Source organism: Chinchilla lanigera, unplaced genomic scaffold (genome assembly GCF_000276665.1).
Source record: "Chinchilla lanigera isolate Chin_1 unplaced genomic scaffold, ChiLan1.0 scaffold00070, whole genome shotgun sequence".
Classification (NCBI taxonomy): Eukaryota; Metazoa; Chordata; class Mammalia; order Rodentia; family Chinchillidae; genus Chinchilla; species Chinchilla lanigera.
The window spans coordinates 11,203,241-11,222,081 of NW_004955471.1; the positions used below are offsets into that span (position 1 = coordinate 11,203,241).

An 18,841-nucleotide genomic window follows, 5' to 3' on the forward strand; every position below is an offset into this window, starting at 1 on the left:
CCTGCCCCCCTCTGACCCCGTTGTCCCCTCCTGTCCCCGCCATCCCCTTCTTGCCGCTTCTGTCACCGTCCAGGGCTCGGTGGGAGGCTCGGTGCCCACCCTCTCCTATGGCAGCCGTGGATCTCGGTTCTCCCGCAGTGGGGTCGGAGCTGGGCCTGGAGAGAGACAGGCTCTTCTCAAAACCCCCTCTGAGGCCTGACGGGCCGCGCAGGGAAGCCGGTCGTCCATCTGCTTAAATACAGTTTATTTCTGTAAATGTTATGGATGATGAAAACGTGAAGTCTATGTGAATACATTTCAGTGTATGAAATAGAAAGGGCACAGTGACTCACGCTGAACTTCTGAAGGTGCCACGAGGGAGGTGAATGTCTGAAGAGTTCCCCTCCTCTCCTGAGACACCCAGGGGTGCAGACTGGAGGACGGACCTGTGAGTGGAGAAGGTTTGAAATTCTGGGTATATTTTGTAAAACCCCGGGTGAGGAAGACAGAAAGTTTGGCCAGCCATTCCTGTCAGTGGGCGTTAGTGCGGCGAGGCCAGTGCCCAGAACGAGGAGCGCTCAGGCTTCAAAGCCCGGACGCCGGGCGGCGGTGCTGCGTCCATCGGGCCGGCTGGACTCCGGAACAGGGCTGGACCCAGGGAGACAGGAGGACGTTGCTCCCAGGTTTCTCTTGAGCGTCTGGATGGCTTCTTCTAGCCTCGTGGGAAAGGTTAAGATTTGTGAGAATTAAAATTCAAGCACAGCAGTAGAAATTTCATCTTTACAAAAAGTGTGTTAACGTATGAGTTGATCGAGACTCCGCTGTGTACAACCAGGTAAATCAGGTATAAAATAGAGAAAATCTTTGCGCTGCGTAATGAGTACATTTTTTAAAAATTGAACTTTAAAGGTAAAATAGGGAGCAAAGCACACTGCAGTGTTTGGGAAAGCCTGTAAATTAGAATCTGGAAAATTAGGCAGATCCTCAGGGACAAGCGCTGTCCTTTCGCGTTCTTTAAGCAATAGGGAGTAGGTCTCACAACAGTGTTTGCAAACTGGTCCACCCACAGCGTCGGCCTAGCCGGTGATGTGGACAGCGTTCACCGGGTGGCCCTGGAGCCCGAGGTGTAGAAAGCGCCGTGCAGTAACACTGTTGATCGTGGCCGTGGGTTTTAGCGAACCACGGAGTTTGTTGTCATTGCTGGGTCATGGCTGGCACCTGGGGTGTCCCTCGTGCCTCACTAGCCCTGCGTGATATGGGGAAGTGTTGGACCTGGGCCTGGCAGGAGGCAGTTGTGTCGCAGGTGCCTGTGAAAGGGGCATTGCAACCCACCCCATCTCTCCCCGTTGCCATGCACACCAGCGGTGATGCTCTGTGCTGCCAAGGCCGGGAGTCACAGGGCCAACCTGCCCGAAACCGTGAGCCAAAGTCAACCTTTCCTCCTTGAACCTGGTTCATCTCCGGTGCTTTGTCACAGCAGTGGACATCTAACTGATGCTACCCACTGTGTGCTTCTCAAAGCTCCTGAGAACAGAGTTTCCATGAAAGCTAGGCAGCACCATGACATTTTCTCATGAGCCGTTATGACCGTGGAGTCGTGAGTCACCTGCCTTGCAGGCACAGAACAGGAAGGGAACTGCCACCGAGACTGGGTGCTTCGGAGCCCGCCCTGCTGGGTCAGGCCGCTTCTTGGTTTCAGAGCCTAGGTATGAAGGAATGTTAGTTACAATCCTTATTTTCCCAGAGAGCGCATCCTTCAGGGCCGTGGATCTGCCCTGCTGTAGTGAAGGCCAATGTGTTTCCCACAGAATAATGTTGGCACCAGGACAACACACAGGTTTTACAACTTCAGGAGCTTTGCCTCTGGAAGGCTTGCCCGAATGACGCAAGCTACATCTTCACTAGATTATCGATAATCTAGACGTATGTCTGTGGGGGCACATTGGTGATCATAGCACAGTCACTCATAACTAGGGCTTCTGGATTCTCCCATCCATGTAGCAATGAGGCTGAGCCCTGCTTAGCTTCAGGGGTCAGACAAGGGTGAGGCCACGGTGACACAGCTGCAGAGGGGACAATGGATGACTCTGACCAGCCGTAGACGTCTGCTCATTCTACCCAGACCTGCAACAACAGGTCAGCTGCTCCAAATAAGCTGTATCTGAGGATGCTTTAAAACAGACTTTCCACCTAACACAAAGAGACAGAGGTGAGTTTGATGTTGGATAAGCTGGTCAGCAGACCTTTTCTAAGTGTTCTAATTTAAAGGATACATTCCCTAAGAGGAAATAGAAATTTAAAATCTTACATTAGACTTATTCAGTCATTTGTCTGTCTGATGAACTACTTATCCAGTATTTTAACATTTACTACGCATAACAACTGGCCTGGAGTTTCTGAGAATAATAAACATTTGCCGACCTGTAAGAAATTACAGTCTAATAAATAAATAACATTTAAATACTGTACTGTAACTTGTTTTCTAGTAAATGAAGATTATAGATGCTCCACTAGAAAATTAGTTTCCCACAACTGATTCACATACACACACACACCCACACATACCCACATACAGATACTGACTGTGTATTTCTTATCATTTTGTTTTCCATGTTAAATACATGTGTATTATTTTTTCACCATCTTCAGCATACTATGTACAGAATGCTCTTGTCTGAGAAAGTGTAAAGCAGTCGTTTACAGAGGTAAACCTATGACTACTTTTTGTTATCCTAATACAGGGCTCTTGCCCAGTGGCAGGACTGAGCTGCAGAGTGGAGGGTGGTTTGTGGTTGAGTGGTCAGTACCGTGCTTCACCTGTTGCAGTGGCACCAGCATGCAGGATGCGGCCCACTGGACTACGTAAGGACAATGTCATTGTCTGGCGGGAGCCGCTGGTCTGAGGTTTATGACTCCCCAGCTTGCGCCACATTCCCAGCAATGCAGTCACTGTATATAAATATTTTACTTCTTTGTTCATTCCTGGACTTACTGGAGTCTCCAAAAATTAAGCCAGTCCAGCCGGACATAGTGGCACACTCCTGTAATCCCATTACTCAGGAGGCCGAGGCAGGAGGACTACCATGAGTTCAAGGATAGCTTGGGCTACATAAGCAAGTTCAAGGCTTATCTGCACTGTGTAGTGAGACCCTAACACCCACCTCCCCCCAAAATAACAAAAAATATTAAAGCAGTCCCAAGGAGAACATTTTATACTGATAAAGTTTATGATTTATCCTATTCCAAACTTTAGAATCTATAAACGAGGGCTGTTAAAAGTCAAACAGAGCTGAAAGAAATGATTTTATAATCCAAGCGTGAAGAAATGATTTTATAATCCAAGCTTGGTGAATCTTAGTGATTCAGGAGGCTGAGGCAGGAAGACCACTTCAGCCCAAGATTTTTAGGCCCATCTGAGCAACATAGTGAGGGGCTCTGCCTCTTAATAAATTAAAAGAGATTGTACAAACTACCTTATGCTTCTTTAGTAATTTCAGTGTGAAACTTTACCCTAGTATTAGTAATTTCAGTATAAAACCTAACCCTTGTATTGCATGAAATTCTCATAAGGGATTACATACACTACTGCATAATTGATGGTCCAAAATAATCATCATTAATAGGAGAAAACCTAGTACCGGTGGGGAGATATGTCAAATGCCCACTGCTTTCTTGGTTAATAAAGTAGACACAAACTCCCTGCACGTTTGTACCCCTTCTGTGGACTCCGTACGGCTGAGTATCCACCCCTCCACCTAACGCCCAGTGCAAGGCTTTAGGCCGAGCGTTTGTCTTTGCCTTGCTGCTCATCTGTGAAGGGGGCGCGGTGTTAGCAATTACTCCCTACAGAGCTAAGGTAAAGCACATAAAGCCCTTGGAAGAAATACTTCCATTGGACTGACCAAGCTCTCCACCCCTTTCAACTGTGTATTTAGTACATTTAGCAGATGGGGACTTTCTTTTCAGAGAAATGAAGGCTCAGTAATTTGGGCCAGAGACAGTAGAGTCCGTGTGATTTATTCTTTCTTTTAAAGAGAATTACAAAAGCAATAAAAAGGTATACAATTTCAAAACAAGATGACAGGAAATTAACAGTGGTTGTTATATTGCGTATTGTTCTCTTCAGAGTAGTAGCTCAGATCACCAGATATAGGCATGTAAGCTTGATCAAACAATAGAAGCACTAACTGTTCTTTCAGTGAAATAATAGAAATTAGTAGCACAGTTATCTTAGCGATCTTATGTGTATGTATTTTTTCCTTCTTTCCTGTTTGGTGGCCGTGCGTGAGAACGATCCCACTGGTGTTTGTCTCCTAGGTGGATTCAGGACACAAAGACCCTCGAGCCCCGCACTACCAGCCTCCTCTTTCATTTTTTTCAAATGACCATTTCTCATTTTCCTCTTAGCACATCCTACTCAAAGCAGCTTCTCAGACTCTTGTTACCCATGAAGTATGCGTAAAATTGCAGGCGTTAACATGCCTGAGATGGGATAAGAGGCTGTGTGAACCCGTGAGAAAAATGTTGGTTTCTGAAGAATTTTAAGACTTCAGCCTAATCTCCCCAGCAGACCGGCTCAGGGCTCTGGTTTGTGTTTAGATGTCTCCTATAGCCTCATGCCGTCCTAAACCAGGCTATCGGAGGTGGCTGCATTATGGGGGTTCATAGCCCACTTGCTAATAGGCAGTGGGATCTATTTTGAAGGCAGAATGAGTCATGGGGCATCGCCTAGCAGGGTTAGGTTTAAGGTTGTTTAGGGTTAAGGTCAGGACTAGGCTAATGTGTGTTAGTATTAGTGTTAGTGTTGGTGTTAGGGAGGTTAGGGTCAGGGTCAGAGTTAAGGTTAGCATTGGGGAGTTGACCCCTCAAGAGTCCTCCCTTCACTCTGAGCTTCCTGGGTGCCGTGGCGTGAGCAGCTTCCCTCTGCCCGGTCCCTTCTGCCCTGTCTTTTCTGTGTGGACCCGAACTTCTCAAACAGCCAAAACAACTGCTTCCTTCTTTAAATCGTGGGTGTCGATTGCTTTTTCCCAGCAATGAGAAAAGAGACCAACCCTATCAGTGTAGTTATCTTTCATAGTTGCTGTATAGAAATAATCCTTGCTGTGTCTTCTTTGAAGAAAACATTTCCCTTCCTTTCTGATTTCAGTCGGGAAAGAATTTCCTATCCCTAATGACACACCCTAACCCAGCAAGTGAATGCAGAAAAGAGTACTTAGGGTTATCTCTCGGTTAAATTTTCTTTTAAGAATGTGATCACACACATGCTTCACACACTTGTACACACAAACACACACACACACACACACACACACACAGAAAGAACTTTGAGAAGTTCCAGCTCCTAGAAGTCGCTATAAATGTAGACAGCATCTTATAGAGTCAGGGTCTTAAGGTAGAATGTTGACTAGAGGAATTTAAGGTGCACAGTATCTTTCAGTGTCTATGAAATTTCCTTTCCCTATATTATAATCATTGAACAATTTCTTCAAGTTTCTTCAACCCTCTGATACCTCTCCCCAGGAATCTTTTTAATCTCATGGTAACTCAGTGAATTAAACATATTTCATTAAATAAATAGGGTGAAGGTAGTTTTTTTCCACCAGATATGTTCAAAGACTTTTGATTTATAACTTTAATTTTTCTCACATAAGATCCATCTAATTTTCAGATTATTGCATTTTGAAAACAACTAGTGAAAAAGCTTTTTATATATTTCTTGAAGCCTTACATCTCTCTTAAATGAAAGGTTCAGATCTCGGGCTCAGGGTTAGGGTTAATGTCAGAGCGCAGGGCTTAGCGTGCGAGATGGCCCAGTTCAGTCAGCACAGACACAGGTTTTAAAACTTAGATTTCCTGTTTATGGCTTTAGGGACAGCTACTCTGTAGTTGCTCCCCATTATGTCCTCTACTGGCTTAGGAACAAAATGATCAGTCCTTCATCTATGATGATGCTATGCCAGAGACCGGTAATATCATGAGACCCAGGAGCCTAATGTAGATCTACAGTGTGAGGTTTCTGTGAAACCTGCTTTTACAGTCAGAATCCAAGTCAGCCAATAGATCACTCAAGAAATGAAATTTTAAAATTTAAATTTAAAAATTTAAATTTTAATAATAGGAAACTTATGTTAGGTGGGCTTGATATGTGTTCTACTATTATAGAAAATAGAAAAACAATTTTTGGATATACTGGAGTGATTTTTAATTAAGCATATAGCTTTAAATAGATAATGAGTCCTCACTTCAAACACCCTGAGAAATATTTGGTCCACTTTAACCCAAGTGAACCTGAAATGTTATATTTGAAGGACATTTACTATAACCAAATGTTCTATGTTTAAACGAAATAGAAGCTAGAACATGAAAATATTTAAACTGAGAATCTATTCTTCCAGCCACTGCAGTGTTCTCCAAATACTCCCTTATTCAATCTTTAAGTTCAAAGTAGTCGAGTGCATAGATGGAGATTTCACAGCAAGAGTCTTTGGGGGTGAAGGGAAGAATGGGAGTGTGTGATGCACACGGCGGTCCCCGACCCTAAGTGCACCGCAAACGTGTACCAGCAAAAGATTGCACAGCAATAGTAAGTTTGTTGCAAATTTAGAGATTAGAGGAAGCCATCCTGAAAGGTGTAAGGGATTTGTGCTTTGTTCAGAACTCTCCAGGGAAGCACTTTTGGTGCTACTCGTGGTCTTATAGAGTCAGAGGAAGGGTGAGGGGATAATGGAGAATAGGGTGAAACCCAGTGCTTTGGGTACTGTAGTTTACTCTTGCCAAGAAGTGAACACTGATATCCTGGCCATGGGTGGTGGAGAGTTAGGGATGGCAGGAGTCCTTGCGCTGGCATGGCACTCGAGAGTGACAATGAACTTCTTTTAGAAGGTGGCCTCTGATTGAACAGGAGGCAGAGAGCAGCATTTCCACACTCCTGAGATACCTGCACTGCAAACGTAGGCTGAAGAACTGTAGAAAGCCACAAATGAGAGTATGTGTGCAGGGGGGGAGGTTTGTCTCTTCAAATGCGTAAGACCGAAAGCAGGAAACTGTTCCTGGGGTCATCGTGAAAATCAGAGAATGGATATTAAACATAAAGCCATAATGTATGCATTTTTCATTAAAAATTGGCATTTGTAGCTACTTCAGTAGCAGAATGACTAAAGTTTGGATGACCAAGTGATGTTCCTAAGGCAGTACAATCAAGAGAGGTCTTTTGGACCTGACCAAGAACATGATGATGCATAAATATGTTTAGTTTCTAAACATTTTAACTTTAATACTCGGAATTTCATAACTCATTGACAAAAATTTTGTTTTTCTCATAAGATTACAAAAATTATCTAGAAAGATATACATGTGTTAGCTCTGTAACTGAGCTGAGAGAGTGCTGTTAAACAACCACGCATTTATACAAACTCACAAATGCACCTACTGCATGCCTCGAGCTGTCTCAGTGCCCACACTCATGAGTCTAAAAGGAAATTGTAGGCCAGGCTTGCAGCTCAGGGGGAGAATGCTTGCCTAGCATTCAGGAGGACCTGGGTTCAATCCCCAGCATCAACAAAATGTGATAATCAAGTAAAATTCTAGAATTAAGTTTTCTTGGTCAAAGAATTTGTGCAATTTTGAGGACACTGAAAGGGGTATTCTACTGTGTGTGTGTGAGTGTGTGTGTATGTGTGTGTGTGTGTGTGTGTGTGTGTGGTACTGTGGTTCCACATTGCCATCTTGCTGAAAGACGTATATACAATACATGGAAGTCATAGTGACAAGAACATGCTATTCTTAATTCAGATACTGTCACTTTGTGCTGGCACGGAGAAACCATATATTTATTAATCAAGTGTTTTTGCTAACTTTGATAATGTAAGATTAGTCAGTGTTTACTAATTTTAATTAGTATTTCATTTTCTTTATAGTCATTGAAAGAGCTCTTTGAATTGTAGCATTATTAACTAGTTACAGTTTGATTAGAGTTGTTTATTTTCCAATTCTTCTTTGTAGTTTTTGAGGTAAACAGGTGCTTCTTGTAGGTAACACTATCGATTTTGACATTATTTCTCCTTTGACATCAAATTGTAAATGACCTTGTCAAATTATTGATTTCTTCAAAAAATAAATTAAAATTTCAATTAGGATGACATTGAATCTCTAGATCAATTTGGGAAAGATCGCTTCTACAATCAATATTAAGTTTCCCACACTATGAACGGCATAGATCACCATTAATCGTGAATTCTGTCAATGTCATTTGTAATATTTTGTAGATTTCAGCATCCAACTCTTAAATACTTTGATAAATGTATTCATTTAGAAATGTTTATAAATCAAGAATCAGGGTAACATTGGTCTTGTTTCAGTTGCAAAGTATCCCTTGCCTTTCATTTTCCATTAGATTGGTGATATTTCTTTCTTGCTTGTGTAGAATTCACCATTGAACCATCTTGGCTTGGAGTTTTCTTTGTGGGTCGATTTTCAATTACAGTTTTAATGCCTTTAGTTGATAAAAGGCTGCTCCAGTTTCCCATCACTCTCACTTTTACCTTTGGCAATCTGTGTTTTTCAGGAAATTTGTCAGTTTCATTCAGGTTGTCAAATTTGTTGACGTCAAGTTCTTGATAGACTGGAACACTGACGCCTGAAGCGTGTGTAGTTGTGGTCCTTCTTTCATTTTTGACATTAGTCATTGGAGTTTTTTCTCCCCTCCTTTTTAGATCATAGGAGTGGTGCCTGTGAGGGGTGAGCAAGGGACTGGGGGCTGTTCCACAACAAGGTAGCCCTGAACCTGAGTGAAGGAGGATGAAAGGTGGGGAAAAGCTTCCTATTCTACTGTGCAGTGCAGGGAGGCTTGCAAGGTGGGTGAGACCAGTAGGGAATCATGCATCAAAACTGAGCCGTCAGGACAGCCCGGGTCTCCTCCAGTCACCAGCCTCTGTCATTAACAAGGGGCAGGTAGGGGGCCCTGGCTTCTCTGTGTGTGGTGGTGACAGTCCTGCCAGTGGCCGTAATAGCAGGCTCAAGAAACATGGAGTTCTGTGAGGTGCACCTGTGGGCTGCCGCACACGGTTCACGGCCTGTGCTCTCAGCGCCTTCCCTGACTCCTGAAGCTCCAGAAGCAGTGGTCAGTCGGCACTTAGGGGATGAATTATTACTGTGAATTCTTCAGCGGTTAGCAACGTCTGATTGATGTGTGTCACTTGCCATAGAAAGAATGCCTTGTATTTTAGTTTTATTTTTATATGAATATATCCAGATTGTTTTCAAAGCCCTGCTTCACCAAGAGTTGAAAAACCTGAAATTTGAAATTTTATTAGTTTATGGATAAGCAATTCTTCTAGGAATGCTCAATAAAGAGGGGGGAAAGATCATGGCATCTACGAGTAATTGTTTAGTTAAAAATAAACAGTTTATAGCTATGAAGGGCATGACTCTTGGAAATGTCATTGGCCTAATTGTTAAATGGCAAACAGTCCTTGAGGAGCTATTGTGGGTGTGCTCAGGGTGGTAACACAGTGATGACTAAAATTGGTAAACCTGCCCGCATTTTTCATCTTGATTTTTGAGACACACAGACAATAAACACATAAGTATATAAAACAATGTGTGAAAGAACTGGAATTGGAAACTTACCAAATGAAAATATTCTGAACTTTCATTAACCTGTATGATTTAGGAAACTAAATAACCTTATAGAAAAGACAAACCTAAAATAAATTGTAACAAAATTCAGAGTTTAGAAATCGATAAATGATGGGCACATTTTTCCCTCCAGACAGAAAAGCTAAGCTGTCTTCCTGGAAGATTTCTCGAATTGCATCCCTTTCCTGAAAGCTTTCGGTCCAAAGGAGCTACAGCTGTCTATAAAGGTTTCATAGAGTTAGACCCGTTCAGTCCTTTCTGAATGCCTCATTGCTCAGTGCTGGGAGAACAAAGATGAGGAAGATGATTTCCCATAATCATAACTGTTTAATCACATGAGTGCTTGTCTGTGAGAGATAATCAGCCACTAGTATCCACAGCTTACCTGCAATTCATTCCCACTTTGTTGACACTATAACAACGCATATGTACTACTCTCAACATGCATGGTGAAGAGAATACAAATGGATAGGACTCTTGCTCAGCCTTTAAAAATATAAATACACAGTGGTTTTCAATAGGAAGTGTTTATAAATATGATATGATGTCTTACACTAACCTGCAGGAAATCAACCTTTATACTTTGCCCCCGAAGGACAACCGCAAGTTAGTCATACATAGATTGCTTTGGCAAGTTTACATGGTCTATATAGAATCATTCTTTGTTTCTGTTTTAGGAAAGTCTTAAGAGACATCAATACTTGAATTCTTTGTTTCCTCATGAAAACTCCACTGCTTTTTATGGAATAAATCAATTTTCTTATTTGTTTCCTGAAGAGTTTAAAGGTATGGTCTGAAAGTACTATTATTTGCACATTTCCTCATTTACAGTTCTCTGCTTAATTTTTGAGGAATCGTTTCACCGTAAATCTGGCAAATTAGATTTAATAGTGGATGTTTATTAAATGCTTATCGACTAGTATGTATCAAGCACATACCATGTCCTAATTTTAAGAAAAGTGTATTTATGGTCCTGCTGTACTAATGATTACTTAAGAACTAAACATTGTAATTGTATACGTGCTCGTGCAGCTATAAGGAAAGCTGGTCTCAGTATCTCTGCAGTTTCATAGCACTATTGCTATTGTGATGAGAGAAATATCAGTTATGCTCATTTTTGATTACTGACCTGATTCTGTCAAACAAGTCATTTTGTATGTCCGCTTCAACCTTATTGTAGGGATTTTCTTTTGTAGCTTTCAGCTGAATGCATTTCGTGTTATAGGAAAAGCACAGAGGAAAATTTCAAACATCAGATTTACCAGAAAGCTTCTATTTTCACTTAAAACATTGATCCAGATAGATGGATACCAAGGGCCTTCCTTATAACACACTGTGGACTGTCTTTTCATTTCCTCTTTTACTCAGCCATTTATTTAAGAAGCAAACCTTCCAGGGCCCCCCGATACTCAGCAGAAGTGCGGACTTCCATTCCCAGCACATCTTTGCCATTAAGATTTGACTGGAGGGAGAAGCATGTCGTGACACAAGTGAGAAATCAGCAGACGGTAAGTCTCAGGTCCCTTCTGTCTTTTGTGAAGAATTGGAAAGCACTTCTGAGGTCAAGTTCAACCAAACTTGCAAGAAAACCCATCATTATTTTCTAGGTAAAAGCACAACTCAATCGTTCAAAAATGCCAAGAAAGGGAGGATCTTTGAGGCGTGACAGGCAGATGTGAAATCCTGACTTTTTTCTCAGAAAATGAACCTGCCTTGGTTTGTCCACTCATTAGCTGCCATTTCTGCCAGTACACTCCCTCAGAGATGCCTCCCAGTCACTGTAGCAAAGATACCAGGTAGCAGGTGGCAAGCCAGAAAAGGGGAACATGACCACTAACTACTTAAGTCACTCAAAGGGAAAATCAACTAGAAAGGTAAGGGGAGGCTAAATATATTCACCCAAGAGCCAGATCTTCTAAGTTCTCAGCTTCACTCTGAGCTCCATCAGAAAACCACCCACCCCTCACTCCCTGTGGCATCATTTATTCCCTGTTCAACCTGTGGTTCTTCAAAGTATAATCAGTTCAAGCATAAGATGACATATACATTGCTGAAAACATCATCTGTGCAGTGACAGAGTTATGGAAGAAGTCAGCTTAGATAGCAGTGTTTAAAATCACAGTGATACCTCTTAAAAGCTGATGGGAAATTCATACGCATGGTAGCACAACTGTACAGGTGTTTGAATGATTAAGTAATATATAAGCACTGCAGTAAGAAGAGCAATAATTTATCCTGGAAAAGATGCAGTATGTGCTTGCAGAAGTAAGAGAGGGAAGATCTGCGGCTTGTGGATTATTGTGATTGATGGAGGGAGGGCCGTGTGAGATCAGAAAGAAAGTGACAATGCCGGATGTGAATGAGTGTGGCTGTGACCACACAGGGACCCAGCTAGCTGCCAGATGCCTCTCGGCGTGTGAGTGTGTGCCTCGTTGTAGTGCCTACCCATCTGCAGCCCACCGTACGCAGAGGGAGAGACAAACAGCAAGAACAGCGGGGTCCTCTCCCTTTGCTTCAGGTTGTGCACAGGGACACCTCAGCGGGTCCTTCAGCCTTCCCTTGGATGGAACGTGTTTTACACCTGTCAGTTGCTCAGTCTTTATCCAGTGAGAACGATCTTTTCTGGCGATCACAGTCAGTGTTTATAGTTGTGCATTAAATTTTACCATCAAATCATTTGCTTTATTACTGAATTCACAGTAGGTTGTGAATTAGCCACCCAGCCAGTTCCTCCAAGAAGCATCTACATCAGGTTAAAGGGAATCATTAGAAAAGGACTATATTGAAGGATATTTTAGCAGGAGTTTCTCCTGTGACTTGACCAAAGGCATATCTCAGAATCCGACATCCCTAATTCCATTCTCCTGTCTCCTCCCTTTCTCTATCAGCCTTTTATTTTTTTGATCATCTTTGTTAACTAAAAGCGAACACATACATCCACGGTGGGCAAGAATTTGAGAAATGACCAACATCACTTTATCTGGTAGGAGTCAAAGGCCCCAGGACACGCATGCGCGGTATTTGCCTGCCTGTACATTGATAACGCAGCAACTCATGCTGCACCTATTTCTGTCAAATAGCGAGCACACACACATCTTCGTCACTGTCCCGACTCACCTGACCTCGCAGGTGGGACTGTAAAATCAGAGAGTGACAGAAGAAAGGACTGAAGGGTGGGGTGGAGCTCAAGGACACAGTCTCCAGGAAAAGAGCTGCTGGCAACGTCAGGGCAAACTTATAAAATAGCAAACTTATACTCGCTTTATAGCAAAAGTTAAAAATCAGTTAATAGCCTGTGACTATGCTCATTCTGCCTGTCACACAGTTAGGCTCAGTGGGCTCTGGCGGTCTGCATCCAGCTGCCTCTTCCGTACAGCCGGCCAGGTCGGCTTGACCACATCCAGCTGTAGTCTCTGTGTTTTTCACCTTAAAATATGTGCATGTGTAGCTTTGTTTCGGCTTGCTTCAAAGACTCTATACTTTGTGCCCAGAACACACTGGCCCAATCAAGCACACTTTCAATTCTACCTACTCTTCTCAGACCGCCTCCCTCTCAGAACGTTCCTGGCTACTGACAAACAATTCCTTTTAAGTAAACCCGTTTAAAACAACTCTGCCCAAGGGGCTGGGGATTTAGCTCAGCAGCAAAGCACCTGCCTGGCAAGCGCAAGGTCATGAGTTTGGTTCCCGGTACCAGAGAAAAACCAAAAACTAAATAAATAAATAAAACAACTCTGCCTGCCAACATATGACAGAATTCTTGTATTCCATGTCACCAATCCTGTAATAACCTGCTATCAGCTTTGTGCTTTCCGCTTGCAAACTGTATTTAAACTAAACTCAAACCGGACTCTGGGCTGATGATTTCAAGCTGGTTCCCATCAGCCCACTAGCATGATAAAAGTTGCCTTCTAATTCCTCACTGTAGAGTCTTCCATTTGTTTTTTTTGTTTTTTGTTTTTTGTTTTGGTACTGGGAATCAAACGCTGGACCTCATGCTTGCCAAGTAGGCGCTTGTGCCACTGAGCTGTATCCCCAGCCCCTTCCATTTGGTTTGATATTGGTTTTTCTGCAACATTTCCACAAGTTAGGTGCTCAGAGAGCCCAGACCTTTAGAGACCATTGGTTATTCCAAGTGTTTTCATAATCTCTGATAACCCAGTATATCTTATAATATTTAATGTACAGTAGCAATATTACTAATTTATCTTTAAGTAACACTCAGATCTTGATGTTCAAAAGAGAATTGTTTTCTTTTTGAGTTGAACTTGAAAAGCTAGAGGATAGGTGTATATACTTTGTAGATTTCCAGACTCTGGAAATTCTGTTGAACTTCATAACGCTGCTTGGTAATCCACACCACACCTTCTCTCCTTGGCACAGTGCGGCGGATGCTGGGCGTTCAGTGTGGTGGGTGCGGTGGAGTCTGCGTGGGCCATTCGGGGGGAGCCTTTGGAAGACCTAAGTGCCCAGCAGGTCATCGACTGCTCCTATAACAATTTCGGGTGCAATGGAGGTTCACCTCTCAGTGCTTTGAGCTGGCTGAACAAGGTAACCAGCTCTCAGCCTTTGGACTCCTGACTTCCTCTTTTCCTGTTGCTCTGCGCACAAAATTCCAATTACTCCTCAGATTAAACATGTTCCCGCCTTCAGACATTTAGATGACCAAAGCGTTACTCAATTAATCACAAGATTTAATAATTAATTGCTTCCAGGCAAATTAACTATCAAGCTGTCAAAGAGTAACAAAAGTTACCTGAAACCTGTTTTCAGAAAGATATTTTGATTGTTAACCCTCCTTGAAGGGTAATTCTTTTTTTGCAGATACATATACATAATGTCCCACAAAAATGAGAGTGTTAGTACCCATTTCCGTAGAACTTCCGAATGTCAAGTTGAAAGCACACATTAGAGGTCGTCTACCCATGACTCTTTTTCTAGATGAAGAAGTGAGAACTGAGCACTGCAGTAGCAGTGCCGAGTCAGTTGCCGGCAGAACTGTGCTTCTTGTTAGGGCTTTGCCGGTGCCCTGAAGTGTTCTGACATTTGTTTTCATCCCCGCTCTACTGCATGAAAGCATGCAGCGAGGGTACTGTTGTGGTTTTATAAAACTTCACCAAGCCAGAATTCCCCGAACCGTCCATTGTACACTCGCTGCATTTTGAATCAGAAGCCGCTCTGTACACACAATGAGCCATGATAAACTGTGTGTCCTCTCCATTCGAATAAGCCGGGGATCCAGAAGGGAAGGATTCTGTACAGAGAACTGTCAAATATGTGACAGGTGCTGGCTGGATGGCCTAGGGGAAGGGGTATGAAGAAGGCGCCGCCTCGGTCTCATCTGAGTCTGAACCACTGCGCTGGTCTCAAGGCCTGCTCACTCCAGGGACACCACTGGAGGAAGGTTCCCCACCAGGAACTCAGCCAAGGGATGGGAGTTTGGGGAAAACTGGCCTAAAAGAAATAGGAGCAAGCCAGGAAGAAATGTGTTCATTCTGGTTGTCGAGGACGCCTACAGCAAGCACCTCAGTGGTGGTGTGGTGAAGTTGAACCTATGTTGCCATGCTGAAGTAAACTCTATCTGATTCTTAAAACAACTGACACATGAACACTTTGGGTGACTTTCTTTCAGACACGAGTAAAACTGGTGAGAGACTCGGAATACCCATTTAAAGCACAGAATGGCCTGTGTCGTTACTTTTCCAGCTCACAGCCCGGATTTTCAATCCGAGATTATGTTGCATATGACTTCAGGTAAGTATCTTCTGTTGATATTCTTAATTTATGATGTGGTGACTATTCAGAATGAAAATCTGATTGAAGGCTTCATCATACTCTTTTTTAAAGCATTTCTTCTTTTCCATTAGCGCATGTTTGCAGCTCATGACGTTCACCTTCCTTGCGGGGAATTGGCACATGCGCAGAACATGACTGGGTTCCTTGTCTCGTTCCCTTTTGCTTCCCTTCGTCCCGCTCCATCCCTCAATCCCCTTCGGTTGTTTTTGTATGTGTTCACAATATATAATATTTACACACCTGACTCATCTTAACTCTTTTTACATCTCCTGCTCTCTCTTGTTTATTCTTTTCTTTTCCTCATGTTCAATTTGATTCTTTTACAAGCACATAATGACAGTTTTGCATTTTGTGGTGACAGGTGTTTGTGTCTTTGGCAGATCTCAGCTGTGCAGATTAATATTAATATTTCCCCTCTCAGCCCTCGTGCTTCTGTCATGGCATCCCTGTAACCGGGTCATTAATGTGATGTGTTTGCACTTTTTGTTCTCTGAATTAAGTGAGGAGAACTCTGCTGGTTAATACGGAGTTTATCATATATTTCACATTTTAATAAAAAATATTAAAAGAACTTGAAGAATGAGTTCCACATTATACACTCAAAGCTTTGCTGAACAGAATCACTTTTAAATGACATAAATAAAAAGTTTATTGCAAGGATAGACTATAACCCATCACACACATGTTACAGAGCTTCCAGCAAAACTATGTAATTTTATGTCGATGCTGATTCTGCGTGGTTAGAGGGAAGAATATAGTGTACAGCTGGCAACTGGACCCAGATTTGAGGAAAATCAAAGCTCACATTCTATCATTATGCTTTTGAAAAGTTTTATAAATTTGCATGTTTTGGTATAACGAATGCCAAGAAGTAGAGCAAAACTGACAAGTTTCTGCTCATAGGCCTCTCAGAAGCAAACTTCAAGTTCATAGGTTACATGATTGTATGTAAAATGAATGCAGAGTTCCTGTTCTAATAAACGCCACTGTTGTGCAATCTGGATTTTCCTCATCCGTGGATAAAATCTCTCCTTGCTGGAAACTCCTCTCCAGCTGGGCATGATTATTTACTCTTTCAGGCCTCTAATCCACCATAGCTTGCTGAAGCAATAAACTCCCAAATGCTCTCTTAATGGCCTGAGCTATCAGTAACTTGTTTTCAGTGTCCTTCACCCATGAAGTTGACCTTTGAAAAATGTAAATAATGGTTTAATCACATACTTTCAAGATCGATAAAGGCCAAGTGTTGTGCAACAGAAGATTTTTGCCAGTAGATTCCATACTAATTGTAAAAGCAATCATTGTGTTTTTGTAGTTTTGGTCACCTAACACCTGCAGTGCTGCTGACCCCTTCACGTTTCTCCTTTGCTTTTTAAGGTGTTCCCTCTTTTGTGTAACTGTATTCACTACTTTTGGGTAACTCTCCCCTATAGTTTCTGTATTCACTAACGTAAATTTGTCCGTCTCTTGATTCTAACAGGGTGTGGCATAGATGAGAAAGTAATTCTAAATATCTAGTCTGTATACTTTCACTATTAAAGAATTCTTTATATGTTAAGTACTTTGCCATCCAACTATAAAACCCTTTCCTATCTTCCTTTATAGCAAACATAGCCATAAGCCTACATTCTGGCCAATGAGATCCACGCACACATACACAGAACAGGGGTGTATTACTCCTGGGAAGTCTTCCCCTTTCCTTTCCCTGCTGTCAGAAGTAGGTGTTAAATGTCTCAGACCCCTGCAGCCTTTTTGGCCTAGGAGATCTTGAGAAAGAAAAGAAAAGAAAAAGAAAAGGACTCAGTCTAGATTTCTGGTATCTTGGATCCACGTACAGTTTTCAAATACAAAATTCCCAGATTCCTAGACTTCTTTTTTTTGCCGGGAATTGAACTCACGACCTTGAGCTTGCCAGGCAGGCACTGTGCCACTGAGCTATTTCCCTGGCCCTCTAGATATTTTTTGAGCCTCTGTCATTTAGGCCTTTTCTAACTGAAACCAAACCTACTTCTAATCATACACAGATTTAAAAGATAATTTTTGTTTTTGCCATGCCAGCTGAATTCCTTCCCCAAGGATTTCCTCTTTTGCAGTGACCAAGAGGATGCGATGGCGCAAGCCCTTCTGCTGTCCGGCCCCTTGGTGGTGATAGTGGACGCGGTGAGCTGGCAGGATTACCTGGGGGGCGTCATCCAGCACCACTGCTCCAGCGGGAAAGCCAACCACGCGGTGCTCGTCACTGGCTTCGATCAAACAGGTGGGTGCTGACCAGCCACAGCCTCTGCTTCCAGGCTGAGCACTGTCCAATCATGGTCAACTCTAGGGTGCTGGAATTTGGTCTGCTGTGTCCAGGCACCAACTTGTCAGCGATATTCCAGTGCGCGTCCAGCACCTTGCTGCATTCTGCCTATCCGCGTGTCTCCAGGGTGCCTTTTGTTTCCTGTGCCAAGAACGGAACATGGGCTTCATACGTGGCAGAAAAGCCCTCTCCCACTGACCGGAACCCTGACCCAGACAGTGAAATTGCATTGAAGGGCTATGTGGTCTCTATGTGGAATACTTAGAGTAATTGTGGGGAAAAAAGAAGTGCTTATTAATTTACATGTGTAATAAGTGCTTATTAATTACATGTGCAATAATTCTTCATGTTCCTTTCCTCAAATTTCCTAGGCTTGTGTGTTTGCTTTCATTTTATTCAGTCTCTCAATTGAGCAAAATGAATTCAAACATGTGTCTCATGATTAGAGTGTGACACTAATCCAGCCCACGTGTCCTTAGCTAGTTTGTTCATACTGATAAAGATAATCTGTATAACGTAAAGGTCAGCTATTATGTTACTACATTTGTCAATTTACCATGCATTTATATAATGATATATATAAGTAAAATCATATATATATAATATATATATATACACACATAGCCAGACATTATGTGCATCATCTTCTCAGAGCTATTGGACCTGCAGAAACCCAATTTGAGACCAGAAGCTGTGTGCCCCCAAGTTGCGCGGGTTTGCACCTCCTTGTGTCTTTCAGGAAGCACTCCCTACTGGATCGTGCGCAACTCCTGGGGAAGCTCGTGGGGCGCGGAGGGCTACGCCTATGTGAAAATGAGAAACAACACCTGCGGTGAGGCATGCGTTTCTTCTTCAGACTCCACGCTATCGAGGAAGATTCTTTGACTATAAATATATCTACAGATAATTCATTATTGAAAGAATTTCTTATTCTAAGTAGATATTTTATCAGCCATCTATAAAACTATTTCCTGTCTTTCTTTAGGCTACACTTAGCCATATGCCTATGTTCTGGCCAATGAGATCCATGAACACATATACCAAAGAGTAGTGCATTATTTCTGGGAAGTCTTCTCTATAAAGATGAAGCACTTTCTCTCTCTCTCTCTCTCTCTCTCTCTCTCTCTCTCT

General features: G+C 42.6%; 1 protein-coding gene across 3 annotated transcripts in view; it reads left to right on the forward strand.

The window, feature by feature from the left end:
• Positions 1–18,841, forward strand: part of Ctso (cathepsin O) — a 23,560-nt gene that overhangs the window by 1,307 nt on the left and 3,412 nt on the right. Inside the window, exons 2-7 of one of the 3 annotated variants that reach the window (XM_005400946.2) lie at positions 10,293–10,401; positions 10,984–11,123; positions 13,999–14,166; positions 15,248–15,369; positions 17,505–17,668; positions 18,363–18,542. In XM_005400946.2, coding sequence (XP_005401003.1) covers positions 10,293–10,401; positions 10,984–11,123; positions 13,999–14,166; positions 15,248–15,369; positions 17,505–17,668; positions 18,363–18,542 — 883 coding nt within the window. The remainder of the gene's footprint in view (positions 1–10,292; positions 10,402–10,983; positions 11,124–13,998; positions 14,167–15,247; positions 15,370–17,504; positions 17,669–18,362; positions 18,543–18,841) is intronic. The other 2 variants (XM_005400947.2, XM_013522905.1) reach the window with 2 other exon arrangements.